This window comes from Staurois parvus, unplaced genomic scaffold (assembly GCF_062004578.1).
Source record: "Staurois parvus isolate SC_StPar_1 unplaced genomic scaffold, SC_StPar_1.0 ptg000042l, whole genome shotgun sequence".
NCBI lineage: Eukaryota > Metazoa > Chordata > Amphibia > Anura > Ranidae > Staurois > Staurois parvus.
Window position 1 is genome coordinate 244,643 of NW_028317838.1, and position 23,100 is coordinate 267,742.

Here is a 23,100-nt window from a genome sequence, read left to right on the forward strand (position 1 = left end):
GTGTATGGGGGAGGGGTGAGAAGCTGGGGAGGGATGTGTATGGGGGAGGGGTGAGAAGCTGGGGAGGGATGTGTATGGGGGAGGTGTCTTGGAAATTCGCTTTAACGAATTTCTCCTTACCGTGAGTACTCGCAGTTGGATGTGCAGAAATCCCCCATAAAGCTGTGCGAATCTCGCTTACCACGACTGCAGCCAAACTACACGATTCCTGCCCATCCAAATACTTTGGTTCTGTTGAATTTGTGGGTGATGGAGCTCCGTTACCCTAGAATGATCACACGACACTCTAAGGCTGGTTGCAATCCACATAAGGGCCGGCTTTAGGCTCAGCTCTCTGTTTTTATTAAGAATACACACATGCCCCCCACATGAATAAAGTCAATCCCTCCCACCGAACAATACAATGGGGATTGCCTATACAGAGGATATACATTCCAATTGGAGCATAGCCTTTGCTATTATCTATCACTGGTCCTCCCCCATGAGTCTTCTGAGGTCAGCAGACTTCCTCCCCTTCCCCCCTATGAGCCATCTGAGGTCATATTTCCTGTCCTACTAGCTTCTATTGGTATGTAAAATTCTCTGCACAAGCACTCCCTAAAAATATCAGTCTGTACCTGGATGGGCCCGATACGATCTTTATTAAAACACATCCATCCAAGATACAGTTTCAAGTTGGTAATGGGTTGTAAGATATGCATAAGCCTACACGTGGAGTTCACACCGCTTGCGCATTGCGTTATGAAGCCCACGTGGTACCATGCTGCTGATATGTGGATACAGGCCCACGGTCTACTGACAGCAGCATTCGCATGGAATGCCGTGGTGGTATACACGCCGGTCTATAAGCGCAGATCTGCCATCTCATCCATTACCAAGCCGAGTACTGTAATACATACATTGTACATGCGCATAGCCCAATTGCAGCCTTCAGAGCTTTAATTAAGCCACACGAGAGACATATGAATAACACGAATATATGACACATTTAAAGTTCGACCAACAATACAAAATTTCCATGACATTCCCTCCTGTTTTATCATATTCTCCTCGTGTCCCTTCTTGATCTTCTTCAGCTTGATGGGTGTAGTCTCAAACTTCAAAGAGTTCCTGTAGTTGTCCCTGAGAATAAAGCTCCACGGGGTACCTGAAACAACAAGACCCGACGCAGACTCGACGCAAACAGGCTTGATTGAAGCAATGATCCTCAAGAGCGTTGGAACCTTCACTACAGGAAGGCTCTTGCAAAAACCACAAACAGACTTGTGGTATGAATAAAGCTTGTGATCCCACGGTGGTCTGGGGAGATCCAGCAACAGATTCTCAAATTGCCCCTGCAGACGGGGCCACACAAGGCTGGTCTCGACCCAGACAGTTTTCCAAATCGCAGACACAAACCATGATGAGGCTTGAAGCTTGCTTGAAGGTCTTGGAGAATGTGGTCTTCAGAGAGATAAATTAGAGGGAAGCCAGGACGTAATCTGTAGAGAAGGTGGATGGTTGGTGAGGTCTTCCTCCGATCAGTGGTTGGAGTGGGATCCCCGGAGCGGGCATGGAGATGTGGTCGTCTGCCCGAGCTTGGTTTACACGGTCGATGAGGCAACAGGAACATCTCACCGCGGCATATAAAAGGCAGATGAAAAAGAGAAGCATCAGGATATACACTCCCACTTCCTTCAACCAAGATCCGATGGAGAACAGGAAATCTCCCAATCCTCCCAAACCCTTGAACGGATTCCAACCCTCACTAGCTATAGCTCTAGCTTTTCCCTGTAGTTCACTAACTTTGTCCATATGGGCCTGGACCTTGTCATCGGTGTCTTCTATCCAAGTACAACAATCCTCTCCGATGAACTCACAGAACCCCCCTTTGGCGGCTAAAAGATAATCGAGGGCCATCTTCTCCTGAAGCACTAAAATTCCCATCTGCCGTTGTTCTTGGGCAATTTCTCTGACAGCCTCTACGGTCTCGTTAAACATACTATCCACGATGACAGAAAAATTGTTCAGGCGCTTCATAAGTTCTATTCCCCATCCTGTCCATGAGGGGAACCAAGCCCATGCCTGGTCGCCCTCAGAGAACAGCTCCCTGCGAACTCTCCCTGCCATCCTTACCTTCTTGTGGACCATCAACTCTTCATGGTCCATCACTACATAGGATGCGGGGACTAGCTTTATGAGGGCACACGAACCTTTCGCGTTCTGGGGAAATGTTCTATAGGCTGCCGAACCACACAGAAAATAGTATGGACCTGTCAGAGCAGAACAGGAGGAGTTCCTCGTTCGGCCTCTGGTACTGAGCAACAGTTGCACAGACTGGGGGATTGCTCCCTCAGTCTGCACATCACATCCGTCCTTCCAACACACGTGGTCTGGTCGGTCAGTGTGGTTACTCAGAAAGGAAGTCTGGTTAGTCAGATTGACAGTTATACCTCCCTCGCAGGTGGTAATCCCAACAAACTTGTTACCTGTGCCAAAGCTGATGTTAAAGCACACCTGAGGGCTGCCTAGCTGTCCAGTTACCCATAATGGACTGGTGAGGGCCCTACAGGAGCTAGAGCTAATATTGGTGCTGAAACTGATGTTACCTGCTAAAAATGTGTCATTAAGTTCTACCGATAAATGTCTACGTGGGGGCTGACCAGGGGTCCCTTGCTTTTTCATGCCGACGCGGATGTCATATAGGGCATGAACAGCGGCCATTGCGGACATGTGATGACTGGGTGGGGGCTTAGAGCATACCCAACAGTTGGTTTTGTTGGCGGTTCTGGCTAAACGTAGGTGCATTTTAAATAAAAGGTTGGGGTATCTGCCATCTTTTCCTCCGTTCACACACATGTAAGACATACAAACAAAAAGAAAAAGGAAAATGACACCCCTCATTCTCTGGTGTAGCTGAAAAGCTTCTTGCAGTGGCTTGCGTGCACCCAGTTGTCTCGTCCCTCGAGTTTGAGTGAGGTAGGTGTTGTCAGCTGGACTTGGTATGGTCCGGTGAACCGTGGCTCGAGTCCGGTTCTTTGATGTTTCTTTAGGACGACCCAATCACCTGGCTCAATAGAAAGAACACCTGTTATTGTATTTGGATCGGGGAGCGATTCGCGAACCCGATGGTGTATCTTCTGCAGCTCCCGTTGCAGAGATTGCACATAACCTGTAAGCTGTGAATGCAAAGACGACAACTGTTGAGGAAAGTACAACCCTGTTTTGGGAGGTCCCCCAAACAACACCTCGTAGGGTGACAGCCCATGTGGTTGCCGAGGGGCATTCCGGATGGAATAGAGGGCAATGGGGAGACACTCAGGCCAAGGTTTTTTGGTATCGGCCATGATTTTGGAGATCCTGTTTTTAAGGATTCCGTTGAGACGTTCAACCTTACCGCTACTCTCGGGGTGATACGGGGTGTGTAGCCCTTGGTTGATGTGAAGGGCTTTACATACCTCTGCAAAGATCTGTCCAGTGAAGTGTGACCCCCTATCGGACTCGATGGTTTCAGGTAGACCCCAGCGGCACACAACCTCAGACAGGATTTTCTTCGCCGTGGTACTAGCGTTGGCACATGTGACGGGCCACGCTTCAGGCCAGCCTGAAAACATATCTACACAGACCAAGGCGTATTCGTACGGCCCACTCTTTGGTAACGAGATGTAATCGATCTGGATGCGTTGGAAGGGGCGTTCAGGTTTTGGTGAGTGCCTTTGGGGTATTACTACCGTTCTGCCAGGGTTGTGTAGGGCACAGACTAGGCAAGAAGCTGCAAAGGTAGCTGCAGCAGTACTGAACCCAGGTGCAATCCAATGCTCGTCTACCAACGCACACATAGCCGTCTTAGATTGGTGCCCAGGGTAGTGAGCCAAGTGGGCCATCATGGGGAAAAGGGACTTTGGCAAACACCATCTTTTGTTCAGGCACCAAATGTCATTCGACCCTTGGGAGGCTCCTGCTGCTGTCCATCTAGCCTTCTCCTGCAAACCCGCCTGCGATTGCAGTTTTTTAAACTCGTCTAACGAAACCTCTGAAGGGATGGCCAGCATCAGAACCCCCGTTTCTTGAACCAGTGCACCGGCCTTTGCGGACCGATCTGCCAAAGCGTTTCCACATGCCTCCACACTAGTCTCAGTGGTATGAGCTTTCACCTTAAGAACAGCAATCTCCCGTGGCAGGCCGAAGGCAATGAACAACCTGTCAATCAGTTCTGCATGCTTCACCGGTTTACCTGAACTTGTGAGAAATCCCCTCGCTTTCCAGATGGGACCAAAGTCATGTGCAATACCAAACGCGTACCTCGAATCCGTATAAACATTAATCCTCTGACCTTCATGTAACTCACATGCCCTGGCCAGTGCCCACAGCTCAGCTTCCTGAGCTGACATATGTGCGTTCAGAGAGCCCTTTTCCACAACGTCACTTTCCGTCGTGACCGCGTAACCAGTGTGTGGCTTACCGTCTTGGGTGTAGTACCTGGACCCATCGACAAAAAGATTTTTCGCTTCCGGTATTGGCGTTTCCTTCACTGGGCTGATCGCCGCTGACTCCAGTTCCATCAAAGAAATGCAGTTGTGTCCTTTGGAAGAGAGGTTAGTAGTGGACAAAGAAGACATGTTAGTAGAAGAGGTGTTAGTATTGTTAGTCGGGTTGCAAAATTCAGCACCGTCGTTGTTGTCCTCCCCCCCTTTCTCGTCTTCCAACACAGGAAGAAGAGAAGCTGGGTTAAGAATAGTGCATCGTTTGATAGAGAGGTTAGTAGGAGTTAGGAGGGCTACCTCGTATTTGGTCAATCTTGCTGCAGAGAGATGTTTAGTTTGGACCTGGTTTAGGATCTCTTGCACCGAGTGCGGAGTGTAGAGTGTGAGGGGTGAATCCAAAACGATGTCACCCACTTTTTGGACAAGGACAGCACAAGCAGCCACTGCCCTCACACAACCCGGGGACCCTTTGATGACTGGGTCCAGAGCGGTCGATAGGTACATGATGGGGCGGTATTTGGTTCCGTGAAGTTGGGTTAGTACTCCGGTTGCATGGCCCTGACTTTCATGACAGAAAAGGTAGAAAGGTAGGTCATAGTTGGGTAGACCTAGGGCTGGTGCTATTGAGAGTTCCTGAGTCAAATCTTGAAGAGTTGACCAGTCGTCATCTGACATTTGAAATGGTGTTTTGGATGTCAGCTCATACAGGGGACCAAGTTTGTCCGAGATGTTGGGGACCCAATCTCTGCAGTAGTTGATAAGGCCGAGGACGGCTCTCAGCTGACGGTGGTTTTTGGGTCTCTTTAGGTCTTGCAATGTCTGCACTCTTTGGGTTGTTAGGTGCCTGGTGCCCTGAGAAATACAATGCCCCAAGAAGATGACTTTTTCCTGGCAGAGTTGTAATTTCTCCTTGCTGGCCTTGTTGCCCGTTGACGCCAGATGGTTGAGTAATGAAACAGTATGTTGATAACAATCCTTTTTAGTGGGACAGCAGAGGAGCAAGTCATCAACATACTGTAACAACACCACCTCTGGATTCATTGGGGTCCACTGATCTAACACGATTTTCAGCTTGCAGCTGTATTCCGAGGGACTGGTTACTGCTCCCTGGGGGAGACGGGTCCAGGTAAGTTGTCGGCCCTGGAAGGAGAAGGCAAAAAGGTACTGACACTGGGGATCCAGGGGTACCGAGAAAAACGCGTTTGACAGATCAATGACGGTAAAAAATTTTGCATTGGGTGGTACGGTTGCCAGCAGGGTGTGTGGATTGGGCACCAAAGGGGCATCACTGATGATGATTTTGTTTACCGCTCTCAGGTCATGTACCAGCCGGTAGGTGGTCGGTTGACCAGGTGCTGTCTTTTTTGCTACTGGGAATAATGGTGTGTTACATGGCGACTGGGTTGGGGTGAGGACCTTTATCTGTAGATAATGGTCGATCTGGGTTTTTAGGCTGTCCATTTGAGCTACACTTAAAGGATATTGTGGTAGTTGTGGTAACACGCTTCCTGGTCTGATGTTGACTGTAGTTGGAGGTACCGGTAAGAGACCCACATCATATTTATCTGCTGCCCAAACTTTGGGGTCAACTTCAGCCAATACGTCCAACTCCAGACAATATGTAGCCTCGGTGAGATAAGGTAGGGCCAACAATGTGCACAGTCTTTCTTCCGACAGGGCACTACTCACCACAACACCCGATGGGGTGAACTCAATAACAGCTTGAATGTCTGACAAGATGTCCGCTCCCAAAAGATTGATGGGGACGTCATCTGAGACCAGCACTGACCTGACAGCCTCAGTGTGCAGACCTAACCTGAAATGGAGTGGTTTGGTGGACTGTAGAGACACTGTTTGACCTGTGAGACCTACCGTCGGTGTGTTTGCCCCTGAGAGGGGTACCTTGCCTTGGATGTCCTGTTTTCGCAAGACTGTTCTGGCTGCACCGGTGTCGATGAGGCAAGGGAGGGGATATTTTAATTCCTCGAGAAAAAGATGGATCTGGGCCGACACCGATTTGCCAACTTCCTATGAGGATTCATAGGAGTTACTTACCATGGTGGTCATAGGGGCGGGGGACTCATCAGGAATGAACTGCCACCGACCTTTAGGTAATTGGGGACAGCTCCTCCTCATGTGCCCCGTTTGGTGGCACTGGAAGCACCTGGGTGGGGGCCTATCCTTCCTGTGACCCAGATCCCTTGGTTTTTCGTGTGGGGTCTGGGACATAAGAACTTTGGCCTTGTCTTGTTTTCTTCTATCCATTTCCCTCTCTATTGCCGCAAGAGTGGAAAGGATAGCAGGGATAGACATCTCATTATATTCGGGTCGGGCCAGAACCAGCCTTTCCCGAATTTTAATATTGATGCCTTCCAAAAATTTGGCCCGCAACAGAATGTGCGTCGCGGTCACCTTTACCCCTTCAGTTGGAGCATCAGGTCCAACTTCCAGATCTGCATCCAGTGCCGTCTGCTTGAGACGGCGCCAGAAGCAGGCGCTTTCCTCATTAGGACCCTGGGTGAGCTTCATCATGTCCGTAGTAGAGGTAGCACCATACATTTCTGGAAGCTTTGCCTTTAGCTGTGTACAGAACTCTTTGCCCCCTGAAGTCATCTCCTCATGCGTGGTTATAGAGCACCCTGCAATCACTGTACTGGCCACTTCCATGCCCACCTTTGCCCGTAGGATCTGTGCACAATCTGACCCGCTCATACCATAGCTGAACTGGTTTTGTCCAAACATTCGAGCAAATCCTCTCGGATTGACTCGATAGTCCGGGAGCTCAGCCAGAATAGTGCGGATCTCTGCCGGGGTGAAAGGGACATGCCAAACTACCCGTTCCCCTAAAGTCCGTTCCCCCCGTGCATTGGGAGGACCTTCAAATTGCTGCACCCTGACTGGATAGGCCTCGGTCCGGGAAGAGTGCAAGGGCTGACCCAGCTTCATCGGTGGGCTTAGATTAACCACCTCGCTTACTGCACCTTCAGGTTTGAGGTCCCTCAGATCAGGGTATAGCTGGGGGGCAGGGGTCTGATCAGTGGTTCGTAGCGCTTTGATGCAATCCGCCCTGTTTTTTAACCGGGTGTCTACTCCCCTTGATTCACAGATAGTCTGCAAATCGGTTGTTGAGAAGGCTTCATAGTTGGAAACAGAAGGAGCTGGGGTGAAGCAGGAAGAAAGGAGAGGTAGAGGTAGAGGCTGAGGCATAGAGACAGAAGACACAGAAGGTATGTCAAGAGTGACGTCACTAACAGAAGAGACAGGTGCAGTTATACTTATCTCAGCCACTGTTGGTTGTTGGGGAACCCCAGCAGACCCTGATCCTGCCTGCCTTAGTAGAGTCAGCCCTGAAAGAGCTTCTTCCACCTCTGACACTGGATCCTCCTGTTTTATTCCCTCTGGAGGCCAGGTATACATCACCTGGTTCTTCCGGACAGACACCAGTTTATGTATGCCCTGCCTCCCTAATCGGATTGACCTGTGAAGCCATAGCTGTGCGATCTCTAGTTCTGACGCCTGCATCCGTGGTCCAAATTCAGAGATGAATTTTTCCCACCTCCATGCGTCAAATGTACCTTCCCGGGGAATTTCCCATCTGGTACCCTTCGACCATTTATTCCACCTTTTGAGGGGTTCTGTAGACTTCCCCCCCAAACTCACCTTCATCAGTTGTGCAGCTGTCCTTACCCTGAAGAGGGCTGGTTCCCCCTCTCTCTTCATGGACTGACTACTGCCCATCGTGACTAGTCACTGGTATATATCCCGCGTCCGGGTACCTGTTTACCCCCTGGAGCACTCGGTGGGATCCTACCGAGAGGCCTGATTCCACCACTTTCCCAGCACAGCGTAATTTATGTGATACTTATCGATCACCCGAAGCGCATCAAGTGGCGGTCAGACTGAGAGCACACCTCCCACTCCCACAGCGCAATTTGTGTGATCCTGACCACCCGAAGTGTTTGTGGTAACCAGGACTTCCCTGGACCGCCCACTCACACAGCGTAATTTATGTGGTTCTCATCACCCACTGTGTTTGGCAGGCCACACCGCACAATGATGAAAGTGGCTTTTCTCTCCCTGCACACAGTAGCTAACACAAGTCAAAACAAAAAGAGGGGTTCTTGGATGTTACTTAGGGGTCACTGGTTGGGCAGAAACCTGCTAACTGACCTTTAGGAAATTTGTGTAAAGAAAAAAAACTTTCCTAATACACACAGAAAAACCCTTTTTCAACCTGAAAAACTGTTAAAAAGGACAAAGTGGATCCTTATGAAAAACACGGGACGTTTCACAGTAAAACAATTACACAGAGGTAAACCGAAAAACTGCGCCAAAAGTAACCTTGTTGCTGACGCAAAAATCACTCCTATCAGCACCGCTAAACGATCCACATTATACACGCAATCTTTACTGCAACCACCTAGAACCGTTTACACAAAAAGTCTGCTGGACGTGAAACACGCGACACAGCAGCTTAAAACAAACCCGCTTTACAATAAGGAACTACTTTTAACAGGAAAAACACAAGAAAAACATAATCACTATACAAGAAATCTATGTGCAAAAACCCAGACTTCACTGCGCTCACTAAATGTGGAACACGTGAAGGGAAAACTCGCTTAACACACTTTAAATTGGCTGGCAATACGCAAATTTAAAGCTAAAAGCAAACAACTTAAACTGTAAAAAATTTGGATTAAAAACACAATATGGGTCAAATGCATATAGGAAACTTCATGCACATTGCATAGAGATTACTGCACATTTGGTAGCCAACAAAATGGCCACCAAACAAAAGGAGTCCATGTGGTTTAGTCAAGAAAATGACCCCCCACAGAGGAGCACATGGCAGATACTAGAATGACCCCCCACAGAGGAGCACACGGCAGACTCTAGCCTCAAAATTGCCTCTTACATAAAACAGACTTTTAGACAGAACATACACTGGACAATTACACAACAATATGAAGCACACATACAACACAATTTGGGCACAATCACAGAACGGACATAAAACACCAACATATCACACTAACATGCACATGTAACAGAAAGGACCCCCTGCTGCATGCTTGCTGGGAGCAGTAGTACCACAAAACATTGTACAGACCACATAACACAGATCTTACAACAGTTAACAATTAACCTAAGCCTTTCAGCACTGTAATAATTACCTCACGTGGAGGGGGTAGAGCAATCACCACAGTACCTACAGCCCACAAATACTTACCTAACACTATGCAACAACTTTTACCCACTAAAACATATACCCGTTTAATTTTTGGTTGGAAGATTTTTAAACTTGACCAAATCCAGCCAACCAAACCCACCCCCCCTGCTGCTCTCAGCAGAGACAAACCCTCGTCTTTTCACCCACAAATCAAGAGTTTAGGACAAAAAACGAGGTCCTTGTTAAGCGGTATTTCTTGTTAGCTAACAGAGAGCGAAATCAGCCACACGAACACGCAAAAAGCGATCCTCTTAATGGCAGAGAGACCTGAAATGTGCCGGCATACTTTTTGCTAATTCATGATGGCCATTCCCCCCTCGTTCTAGGTTAGCTACGCAAGAATACGCGTTAGTATCCACCAGGCTCGCCAAACTGTCTTGGAAATTCGCTTTAACGAATTTCTCCTTACCGTGAGTACTCGCAGTTGGATGTGCAGAAATCCCCCATAAAGCTGTGCGAATCTCGCTTACCACGACTGCAGCCAAACTACACGATTCCTGCCCATCCAAATACTTTGGTTCTGTTGAATTTGTGGGTGATGGAGCTCCGTTACCCTAGAATGATCACACGACACTCTAAGGCTGGTTGCAATCCGCATAAGGGCCGGCTTTAGGCTCAGCTCTCTGTTTTTATTAAGAATACACACATGCCCCCCACATGAATAAAGTCAATCCCTCCCACCGAACAATACAATGGGGATTGCCTATACAGAGGATATACATTCCAATTGGAGCATAGCCTTTGCTATTATCTATCACTGGTCCTCCCCCATGAGTCTTCTGAGGTCAGCAGACTTCCTCCCCTTCCCCCCTATGAGCCATCTGAGGTCATATTTCCTGTCCTACTAGCTTCTATTGGTATGTAAAATTCTCTGCACAAGCACTCCCTAAAAATATCAGTCTGTACCTGGATGGGCCCGATACGATCTTTATTAAAACACATCCATCCAAGATACAGTTTCAAGTTGGTAATGGGTTGTAAGATATGCATAAGCCTACACGTGGAGTTCACACCGCTTGCGCATTGCGTTATGAAGCCCACGTGGTACCATGCTGCTGATATGTGGATACAGGCCCACGGTCTACTGACAGCAGCATTCGCATGGAATGCCGTGGTGGTATACACGCCGGTCTATAAGCGCAGATCTGCCATCTCATCCATTACCAAGCCGAGTACTGTAATACATACATTGTACATGCGCATAGCCCAATTGCAGCCTTCAGAGCTTTAATTAAGCCACACGAGAGACATATGAATAACACGAATATATGACACATTTAAAGTTCGACCAACAATACAAAATTTCCATGACAGAGGGGTGAGAAGCTGGGGAGGGATGTGTATGGGGGAGGGGTGAGAAGCTGGGGAGGGATGTGTATGGGGGAGGGATGAGAAGCTAGGGAGGGATGTGTATGGGGGAGGGATGAGAAGCTAGGGAGGGATGTGTATGGGGGAGGGATGAGAAGCTAGGGAGGGATGTGTATGGGGGAGGGATGAGAAGCTAGGGAGGGATGTGTATGGGGAGCGGTGAGAAGCTGGGGAGGGATGTGTATGGGGAGGGGTGAGAAGCTGGGGAGGGGTGAGAAGCTGAGGAGGGATGTGTATGGGGAAGGGGTGAGAAGCTGGGGACAGGTATGTGTGCGGGAGGGGTGAGAAGCTGGGGACAGGTATGTGTGCGGGAGGGGTGAAAAGCTGGGGACGGGTATGTGTGCGGGAGGGGTGAGAAGCCGGGGACGGATATGTATGGGGAGGGGTGAGAAGCCTGGGACGGGTATGTATGGGGGAGGGGTGAGAAGCCGGGGACGGGTATGTATGGGTGTTCTGTCTTTCCAATCTAAGCATTGATAGTGTGATCTCTGTTACTTACAGTTGTGATGAGATGGTGATAACTTCATCCTCAGTTGGATACCACAGTCAGTGACTCCATCGATAAGACATCTTGTAGATCTTGTGAAGTTTCTTCCATAAACTGAGAGAATCTTACAACAATGAACATTCGATCGGTCAAAAGATCATAATGTTTCTGCTTCTTGCCATGAGGCTAGAACTGCAATGCATTTCTGGGAAAGGGGGAGGGGCTATCTATACAACATTAACTAAACCAAATAAACTTTAGTTCAAGTCCAATATAAATAATGAAGATTCTTTCCGAGAACATCTGCAAAACAAGAGGGAAGGGAAGAACAAAGGAAAACAATGCAAACATTCAGCATAATACTTGCAGATGTTGGTGTGGAAAGTCCAGGCTGAGACATGGAAATCCATATTCAGAGGAGAAGGCAGCAACATGCACCTTCCTTCTTACCTCCCTGTAATTCAGGTGGATGACTTGTGTTCCTCTTTGGTTCCTTTATAGGCCTGAAGTAAAGGTGTGCAGAACCTTCTTTCATGACTCTAACTTCTACCTTGCGTACCTTTCCATCGTTACTTGGCATAGTCTTTGTAATAAGAGCCATGGGCCAATGGTTACCATGGGAATCTGTCTCCTTCAAAACAACTACGTCTCCCACTTGTAGATTGGGTTTGCTAGTTTGCCATTTATTACGACTTTGAAGGGTAGAAAGGTACTCCATTTTCCAGCGATTCCAAAACACATTAGCAAGATGTTGAACCCGTCGCCATTGATGCTTGTAAATGTTGGGGTAATCAAGTTCCTCTGTGAAAATAGTGGCTACCCCAGTTTTTTGGGTAAGAAGAGTGGCTGGAGTGAGCAACACTGGGAACTCGGGATCTGAGGACACAGGGACCAATGGCCTTGCATTGATTATAGCGGACACTTCTGCAAGAAGAGTGACTAAGATTTCATGAGTAAATTGAGAAGTTTTCTGGTCCAGTAGCATAGAGTCCAGGATCTTTCTTGCAACTCCAATCATGCGTTCCCAAGAGCCTCCCATGTGAGGAATGAGGTGGGTTGAGTTCCCATTTACACTTATTGCCACTCAAGAAGATCTCTATCTTTTCTGCTCCTGTAAAATGAGTCCCACAGTCAGATCTCAGGGACTTTACAGGTCCTCGTACAGAAACAAATCTTCTGAAAGCATTAATGATACAAGAAGAGTCCATTGATTCTATCACATCAATGTGCACTGCACCAATGCTCAAGCAAGTGAACAGCACAGCCCATCGCTTATTGTTAGCAACTCCGCCACGAGTTCTGCGTGTAACAACAGTCCAGGGGCCACATATGTCCATGCCAACATTAGTAAATGGTGGTTCAGTGCTTAATCAGTCAGCTGGCAACTCTGCCATTTGTTGTTGGGAAGCGGAAAGCGGGAGTCTGACTGAAATACCCTAGTGCATTCGGGGTCCGGTTCCGTTACACTTCCCTCTTAGTTTTTGACACTTGATGCATTTGAGGAGTATGGACGATATACACCTTTTCATCCGGACAATCCAGAAACCTGCAGACCTTACTGCTCCCTCAGGAAAGTGATGACCTTGGTGCTGAACTCGCTCATGGAAATGTCTAACAGAGCAGTAATGTGATGACGTCCTTGAATAATGAGGGGATTTCTCTCTTCTCTGGATGAATCGGATCTTCCAATGTGACCACCGACTCACAATAGCTTGTTGTGATCAATTTCTGGAATTCATTTGCACAGAGAGCTATCATTAGGTTGAGTCCTTTTGATATGTTAGCAATCTCTTGTGAGTACACTTCATGTTTGACACATTGAATAATGACCCTTTCTGCTTGAAGGACCTCCTCCATTGTAGGGGGGGGGGCTTTACAGATGTGCCAGTTGTGACACACTTTTTTCAGTGCTAGAGCTGTTTGCAAACTGATGAGCAATGTGAACAAGACGTGCAATGGCTCGTACAACAGAGGACCACTTAGAAAAACATTCAAAACGGTGAGGACTCAGCCCTGCCCTTGCTTTCATAGAGGTGTTGAGTGTGATGGTAACAGCTCTGATTTCCTTATCAGATTCCGGATGAACCAGTTCAAAGGTGGAATTTGTTGAACTTGAGATAAGTTTATCATTCAAGAGTACTGGTGGATATAGCCAAGATGTGTCCAGAAATGCAGTGGTAGGTACTGCACGACTGCCGCTGTCAGCAGGGTTGAGGCTAGTTGGAACATAGTGCCATTGTTCAGGGGTAGAGAACTTCGTTATGCGTTCCACTCTGTTGCCGACATACACGTAGAACTGTCTGTGCGATTGTGTATATATACTAGCATTATTTTGCTGTCTGTATAAAAGTCAAAGGAGTCTATTTCAACATCTGTTTCAAGTTTTATGAGCTCAGCAATTTCCACAGCTGACACAGCTGCACTAATTTCAAGCCTTGGAATAGTATGTGCATGTTTTGGTTTGAGCTTGGTCTTGCCCATGATAAATCCTACACCCACTTTACCGCTGGGATCCGTAGCTCGAAGATAAGCCACCGCAGCAATGGCTTCATTGGATGCATCGGAGCAGACCTGAATCTCTCTTGTGGTGGCATTCTTTAAGGATGCTTGTGTGTAAGAGCGTGGTATCTGGAGGAGTTCTAATGCTTTTAGAGACTGTTTCCAGGATTCCCACCTTTTGTTGTTTTTCCTTGGGTAAGTGGGTATCCCAGTCTGAGCTTTCAGAAGTAAGTTGTCTCAGCAGTATCCTACCCTAAATGGTGAACGGTGTAATGAAACCTAAGGGATCATAAATGCTGTTCACTGTAGAAAATACTCCTCACTTTGTGAAGGGCTTGTCACAGGCTGATGCTTGAAATGTGAATGTGTCTTGTTTAACATTCCAAAGCAATCCAAGACTGCGTTGTGTAACAGGTCAGATCCTAGTTGGAATTTCTTCACACTGACAGCATGGTCATCAGAAGGAAAGGCTATCATGATCTTGTCAATGTTAGAGATGATTTTGTGAAGTTTGAGGTTCGCAGTGGCAAGCATGTTCTGGGTTCTACTAAGAAGGTCAATAGCTTCTTCTTCATTGGACAGAGATTTGAGTCCATCATCTACATAGAAATTAATTTCGATGAACTGTCTTGCATCAGATCCAAATTCTTTCTCACCCTCTTGAGCTGTTTTCCTCAGTCCATAAATTGCTACTGCAGGAGAAGGACTGTTACTGAAAACATGTTCCTTCATTCGGTAGTCTATGACTTCATTGTTGGCATCATTATTGCGGAACCTGAGGAAGTTTCTGTAGTCTTCGCAGACGATGAAACAGTGGAACATCTGCTCTTGATGAAACAGTGGAACAGCAATTTGCTCTTGTCTGAAGCGAAGTAAAACTCCTATGAGATTGCTGTTCAGATTAGGCCCAGTGAGAAGATTGTCATTGAGGGAGACACCTTCATGATGAGCACTTGAGTCAAAGACCACCCTAATCTGATCAGGATTGCGAGGATGGTAGACGCCAAAGCATGGTAGGTACCAACATTCTTCTCCTTCTGTAAGAGGAGGTGCAGGCTCAACATGATCTCTCTCAAACACTTTCTGCATAAAGTCCACAAAGTGCTTTTTCATCTCAGGCTTCTGGTTCACACTGCGATTTAAAGAAACCGTGATTCTGCATGTACCTGTTGTTTGGTAGTCTCTTTCTTGGGGTACAAAATGGTAGAGGTGCTACTAACTATTGGAATCATCTTGGTAGAGCTCTTTACTCATGGTTTTCAAGAATTCTTTGTCTTCTATGGTAGCTGCCAACTCAATATCTTTAGTGGTTACCTCAGACACTGTGTTGCTGATGTTGTCATCCCAGAGATTAAGAACTTTCTTATTGTCTTGTATGATGGGCCGTTGTGCACCTTTTTTCAAACAGTCTTTCTTTCACGATATATTTATGTGGTCATTGTGCAGAACAAGTTGTTTGTCCATTTGACAGGACATGTGGTTTAAGGGGAAGAGACTGAGTAGGACCTCCTGTCCTGATCTAGGCAGACATTGCCTATGATGACCCATCCTAGGTCCAGACGTTGAGCATATGGTACATTGTGTGGACCGTTGATTTGATGACTAACTTTGTGCACCCTTAGAACTGAGCTCTTAATATTCCCTCCAGCCCGTGCCCCCTCCCCTGACTTATCCATCAAGATCAATAACACAGTCATCAGTCCTTCCCCTCACGCCAGGGTGCTAGGTGTAATCCTAGACTCCCATCTGTCCTTTCAGTCCCAAATTCATTCACTGTCCAAATCTTGTAGACTTCACCTCCGCAACATCTCCAAGATACGGCCGTTCTTAACCTCAGAAACCACTAAGCAACTTATTCACTCCCTTGTTATATCTCGCCTTGACTACTGTATCTCCCTCCTCATTGGACTACCTCATCGCAGGCTATCCCCTCTTTAGTCTATCATGAATGCTGCTACCAGACTCATCCACCTTACTAACTGTTCTGTATCAGCCACCCCTCTCTGCCAATCCCTCCACTGGCCTCCAATCAATGTCCTCCATCCCTCTCTGCCAATCCCTCCACTGGCTTCCATTCAGTGTCCTCCATCCCTCTCTGCCAATCCCTCCACTGGCTTCCCATTGCCCAACAGATAAAATTCCAAACAATAACAATAACATATAAAGCCATTTATAACTCTGCCCCAAATTTCATCACCTATCTTGTCTCCAAATATCACCCAAACCGTACTCTGCGCTCCTCGCACGACCTCCTGCTCTCTAGCTCCCTTGTCTCCTCTTCCCATGCTCCTCTCCAGGACTTGTCCAGAGCTTCCCCCATCCTCTGGAACTCTCTTTCCCAATTTAGCGCCTACTCTGCTCACTTTTAGGCGATCTCTGAAAACCTATTTCTACAGGGAAGCCTATCCTGCCCTCAGCTAATAATGGAATCTTTTACTCTTCCAACCAGTCCATCCCCCACAGTTACTACCTTTTGTACCACTAGCCCCTCTCTCCTTGATTGTAAGCTCCTGGGATCAGGCCCTCCTATCCCTCTTGTATTGAACTGTATTGTTGCTGTATTGTCTCCCATTATATTGCTTGATCTGGGCGCTCCCCGCCTTGTTTTGCCTCAGGAAGATTGTTTGTAAGCGTAGCAGAGTTGTGCGAATATTGATGAAGAGCTTGCACATGGTCATCACGGTCACACTCTATACATTTGATCGCTTTACAGTCCTTTTCAAAGTGTTCCGTGGAGGCACAGCATTTGTAGCAAACCCCAAATTTCCTCAAAAGTTCTTTACGTTCTTTGAGAGTTTTCTTTCTGAAGCCGATACATTTCTTAAGTGGATGTAGTTTGTTATGTATTGGACATTGGCGAGTTGGGTCCTCAATTCTCTTGTTTTGATCAGTCTTTTCAAGAACTGTAGCAGGTGCAGGTAGATCATTAGTCCTTTTCACTAACGCTGGACATCTACGGTCTCCGTGAGACATAAGTGTGTTCATAGGTCTTGGAGAGAGTGTACGGAGAAGGTTTGAGTCCCCATATGAGAAACTTGGGTCATTCTCAGTGTCTGCAATTCTTCTGATGAACTGACAGAAGTAGGAAAAAGGAGGAAAGGCAACTCTATATTATTCCTTATACTTTGATCCAAGCGCTGCCCATCTTTCTTGTATTCCATATGGTAGCTTGAGAAAAATAGGTTTGATGCTATGAGAGGTGTCAAGATAACTGAGACCAGGTAAGTTGATGTCAGAATTAGCAAGTTGAAGCTCTAATAGAATATCACAGAGTTCTTGAAGATTGCCGTTAGCAGACATCCATGGAAAGCTTTGCAACCTTTTGAATAAAGCATCTTCAATGGCCTCTGGGCTGCCAAAGATATGTTCAAGTCTGCCCCAAGCAGCATTAAGGCCTGCAGCAGGGTTGTCAATATGAACTGCTTTGAGCCTCTTGATGCGTTCAGTAGACTGGGGACCTAGCCATCTGATGAGTAGATCTAATTCCTCAGTGGCATTGATGTCTAGGTCACTCATTGTGGCCTTAAAGTGGATTTCTAGCCTCTGTAATTTTCAGGCTTGTCATCAAACTTGGTGAGGCCTGTCTTAACAAGTTCTCTGCGATGCATGTATTTAGCAAACTTTGACATGTCCGTGTTTTCTGATTTTGGGTGCATGACTGCAGGTGGAACAGAGTTGGTTGTGGCGGTGGACTTACGTGGAGTGACTTGGCAACATATGTTGCTGCTAAGTCATTCAGTACCAGCACTGGCTTAAAGTTCATTGGCATGTTTGTAGAGTAGTGCATTTGCTAGGAGGTACTGTGTTGGTGCCAAAGTATGATGGACGGTCTATTAAATAGACACCAGTGTCTGCAGCTATCTGAGATGTTGCAGTCTGATGTATTGGAGGATATAAGGGAAAATTGTCTTGAGGTACAGTAGGTGCAGAGAAGAGACTGCTGTGACAGAAAGTTGACGTTCTGGAGAGGTGTGTGAAGAATCTGAGACATAAGATACAACTGAGTGTCTGGAACTGTTGTCTCTTTCGTTTTCCCTAGCGGCTTGTTCTAAGATCCTTAACCTTTCCATGGCTGTGGCATGCTCACATTGTTTTTCCAAAACTTCCATTTCTGCCTTTTGGTGTGTGGCTTCAGCTTCTTTCTCTGCTTTCTGATGTGCGGCCTGAGCCTCCATTTCTGCTTTCTTTTGGGTGAAAGCTGCCTGAATTTTAGAAGCTTCAGCATCAGCACGGGCTTTTATTAGTTGTTGACTGAGTGTAGAAGACCTTGATTGTATGGATTTGAAAGCTCTTGAGGAGCATCTAGTAGATGGAGAGTGATAAGATCTGTATTCATGGAGCTGTGTTATTCTCACTTCTGCCTTTGTCTTTGTTTGCACTACTACATTGTCTCTTTCAGGATTGAGCTCCTCAAAACTCATTAATTCTTCCAATGACCTTTGAGTGTTGTACCACTTTAAGAGAGCAATAGATTTAACACACAGTCTTTGATAATTCTCATAAGCAACATTCAATTGCTGGATAGCGCCCCCTAGTTGTATTGGCTCATGAGATTGTTGGGAGGCAGCAGACAGGCATTTAACAGTATTAGTCCATAAGTCATTAATATTAGACAGCAATTCTAACTTGTCAGCATGAAGATTCTCTTGAATTTTCCAGGATGGTTTTTTTAAGCGTTTTGTATAATTCAGGGTTTAAGTCCTGCTCTGGATGAAGCGCTGATTATGGTTGTGTATTAGTTTCCCCAGACTGTATATTACTTTCCTGAAACATCATGTTAGCAAGGAGAGGGGTTGATAGAAAGTTTACAGAGAAATGTATCAATTTTTCTGTGGGTGAGTTCAGGTTTCCTAGGCAATGATTGCAGAAAGGTTTTCTTTCTCTTATAATTTCACAGACAAGCCATGTGCTAATGCATACAGATGCAGTGTATAAACTTGCAGTTGTAAGACATTCACATCAATAATTTGTCCTGACACTCATGGGTGTTATGCTGAGATATACTTGCAGACATGTACAGGCTTGTGTAGAGATGGTGGCACTCTCTGTAGCTGCTATATCCATCTACATAACATCTCACTGTGTGCAGATAGCAAGGATCCTGTGAAGACATTTCACTGATCTTTTGACTGTTCTGTCTCTCCAATCTAAGTATTAAAAGTGTGATCTCTGTAACTTACAGTTGTGATGAGATAGTGATAACTCCAATCTCAGCTGGATAGCACAGTCAGTAACGCAATCAAGATGATGTCTTGTAGATCTTGTGAAGTTTATTCCATATACTGAGAGAATCTTACAAGAATGAACATGATAGGTCAAAAGATCATACTGTGCTCTGCTTCGTGAGACATTAGGCTTGCTGAAATGCATTACTGGGAAGAGGGGTGGGCTATCTATACAGCAAGAACTAAACCAGAGGAAAGGGAGGAGCAGAGACAAAATAGAGAGAACACTTAAAGGCATATGACAGTCATGTGAAACATGACAGACATCCTGGTCCAAACGACCCCTCTCATGGATGGGTTGTATCACGGTTGTAAAAAATGACAATTCTGCCCAAAATATTATACCTTAGTCCTACCCATATATATACCTTCCTGTTTCCTCCGCATATTACAGTGTCATGCCACCATTTAGGTATGGGGCACTATTAAACTGCATCTACCCAGGTCCATCCGTACCTTACCAAAACTTAGAGTGGTCTGGGGCTTCCGAACTTTGCAAAATATTTCCAAGCTGCACATCTTGCTCAACTCCCTAATTATCATGCAGTAAAAGTGACCCCCCCCCCCCATGGGTCCCTATAGAGTCAGTAGATTGGGACCCCTTATCAGTTGCCAATTTGCTATGGCTACACCCAAGAGGCCGTCAATCACTCCAAAACCCAATTACTCAACACTACCTATCTATCTGGGACAGTCTAAAGTTCTGATACACCTTACAGTCACTCCATAACCCACTCATGGCATACCTCCTCATTCCAGGCTTTTATCCGGCATGGATGCCTCCATCTTCTTTTCATGCTTGTCCTAGAGCTAGTCTAGTTCAAACTTACAATTTCACAGCACCAGACTCCTTTATACCCTTCCAAACCCTATGTGACTCCCACAAAATATCTAGACCTGAAAGTTTTAGATATCTTCAGATCAATCACTTTTGTTCCTCCCACTTACACACCAACCCCCTCCCTCCCAGACATGACAAGGTTTGAACACATATGTAAATGTGACCCCCATGCTAGAGGTTTGATTTCCACCTTATATGCACAGCTACCAGCTCCACCACCTTACATTCCATACCATATACATCCAAGTGGGAATGGGATTTAAATCTACATTTGGAAATCCTCCTCCCAAAATATAGTAGCCATGGAGACTAACCACAAAACTCTCATGTCCTGGTAAAAAAGAAAAAAATCACACAGGCGGTGCAAACACCTAGCGCATTATCCAAACTTAATTTAAAAAGACAACCTACTCGCAAAATATGTACATGAAAAAGCCTAAAAAGCCACAGTGATGATTGTGGCAGAACCGTTCCGCCTAGGCTTCCTCGTGCAAAGCAATGCGTCTTAGCCAATGGTCCCATCGTCCTGCTAGAATTCCAGTGTTCTGTCAAGGCATGTATTAGAGCTCAAAACCAATCCTTTCCTGCTATCCCAAACCTTGAGTCAGAAATTCGTGTAGGGTGAAATGAATCAATCTTTATTGAACAGAGTTCAGTATATACAGCTTCACCCCCACCAGACAGCCTGGCACCGGGTTTTCCCCACCCACAACAAAACCCTACAACACAACAATACAGTATTAACTGTCAGGGCAGGAGCTGTGGAACGGACAGGCAGGCCTAATGGCAGGGTCACGCACCGACTGACGACAACCACCACCCACAGACCGGAGTCCCTCAGGACGCGGAGTCTAAATCCCAGGCTGCCCTTCACCAGGGCCCCTGATGGTGGGGATGGACTTGATGCAGCCAGGGACCAGGTCATGGCCCCCGAGACACCCCAACTGTGGTAATGGCCACCACCAATGGCATGTAGCTGGTAGGAACCAGATAAGACAATAGCGTAGTCGGGCACGCCGGGTCGATAATAACGAGACAAACGGAACAGAACGGTAGACAAGAATAACAGGTCACAGGCCAGGTTCAGCAACAGGAGGTCAGATAAATGGAAAACACAGAGAATAGTCTAGTCAAAAGCTGAGTCAGTTTCCAGGAGAGCCACGAGAGTATAAACAGAGCTTGTTGCAACACCAACACACAAGACACGAATACAAAGAGCACGTGCGGACAACAGGCTTATATGTGATCAACCACACCCCTCTGGGGGATGGACCGCAGAGGACTGAAGGCATAAAAGACTCCCACCATGCTCTGCAGAAACCCAAGATGGATGCCAGCACATGGAGCAGCATAACCTCTGGGAAAAGGTAGGACCTTGACAATGAACTCTATAGAAGTGAAAGACTACAAGGTCACATTTCCCTAAACAAACAGTGTAGAATGCCTGTCTACATAACAGCTGCTAAACATATACAGCTTTACCAAGGGGAGAATGGGAAGACCACTTAACAAGGGGAGAAAACCAGAACAAAAAGGGCAAAATGTTATCAGAAAGGGACAGTTCGTCACAATGGCCCAAACTGATGTCAGAGTGTCAAATTGGTGGTGCGGTCAGCCTGCTGATGCATTTCGGGGACGTGTCCCTTTCCTGAGAGCTGAAGAGTTGATGCCCTAATATATATATGTGCGACCAGTGCTGCCTACAGCAAAGACCACTCCCCTCAGGTACCTGGTCCCTGCCCGGATTGCTACATTCATTCCGTCCTAATCCCTGACTTGTTTTCGTGGCTGCTCTGAAGCAGTTACCCACCACATACCCACCTTCACATGTGGTGGACCTGCCCGGTTGTTCAAACGTATTGGTGCAAAATATTCCATATGCCTACAGTTCTTTATGAAGAAGTTACAGTATATATATATCCATCCGGCCACTGCCTCATTTAATAACAAACCCCAAGAAGTATACCTTATGGTGTGTCTCCAAGCTATGGATGGAAGGAAAGGGATCACCCCACCGGCAAGTGAGAAGAGGGGAGCATGAGTCAGAGCGATTCCAGTGTCAGCCAATACAAGTAAAGGGATGGATGCAGTGTGACCAAGCCCTAGTGGGCGGGGTGAAATGCATCAGAGGGCGTGGCTAGAATGGCAGCTGAGGCCATTCCTCAACACTGGACTGGGGTCAGTTGACCAGTGTCCATTCCTTTACTTGCATAAGGCCCAAGAAGTGACACACTGGCAATTTAAACGACTCCTGTAGGTCACCACCACGGCTAAGCAAACCATAGCGAAGGCCTGGAAATCCCCCCACCTCAATACCACTGAAACTAAGAATAGTGTCACTCGAGCCACGATAAATGTCAAAGTAGAAGCCGTCCTATTAGACAGAGTGCATAAAAATGAACAACTATGGCAACCATGGGTTGACCATTTCCTACCCTCAAACTCTGATGAAACCTTACTCTCCTTGTAGTCCTGAGTCCATTAGGTAACCCACTACTCAGTTGCTACTCTATACAGGCACACACCCTCCCCCCTGGGGACCTCCTCTCCTCCCCCCTTATCTGTACCCCTTTCTTCACTACTCTTGCTCTTATCACTCCATTGCTCTCTTCCTTTTCACCTTTCCTCTCATTAGCTCTTTATCCCTTATGGGAGTTTTCCCAATTGGGGGAACCTACACTATCAGTTTGAATTTTCAGTGACGCAGACAGGTCACCCACTCGTCTGCCACTGGTATCTGCATACAGGTTGAAGTACTAAATCTATACTCCCACTGTGAGAGTACCAGAAATGATATTATAGAGTATATAACGTGCCAGTCTCTACATTCACTCCTCCCTTGATACTATAGCACTGTTATCTCTTGCTGAAGTTAAAGCAGAGCTCCACCCAAAAGGGGAAGTCCTGCTTTAAGGACCCCACTCCCCAATAAGAACTGGCACCTTTTGAGGGGGGGAGTACCTGAAATTGACAAGTACTCACTTCCA

The 23,100-nt window shown here is 46.6% G+C and overlaps 1 protein-coding gene across 1 annotated transcript in view; it reads right to left on the minus strand.

Annotated features, from left to right (window-relative positions):
* Window positions 1–292: 292 nt before the first annotated feature.
* LOC149470473 (endogenous murine leukemia virus Env polyprotein from Emv-2 locus-like) overlaps window positions 293–23,100 on the minus strand; it is a 147,590-nt gene continuing 124,782 nt past the window's right edge. Inside the window, exon 2 of the mRNA XM_089663303.1 lies at window positions 293–3,046. Coding sequence (XP_089519429.1) covers window positions 1,459–2,883 — 1,425 coding nt within the window. The 5' untranslated portion in view covers window positions 2,884–3,046 and the 3' untranslated portion in view covers window positions 293–1,458. The remainder of the gene's footprint in view (window positions 3,047–23,100) is intronic.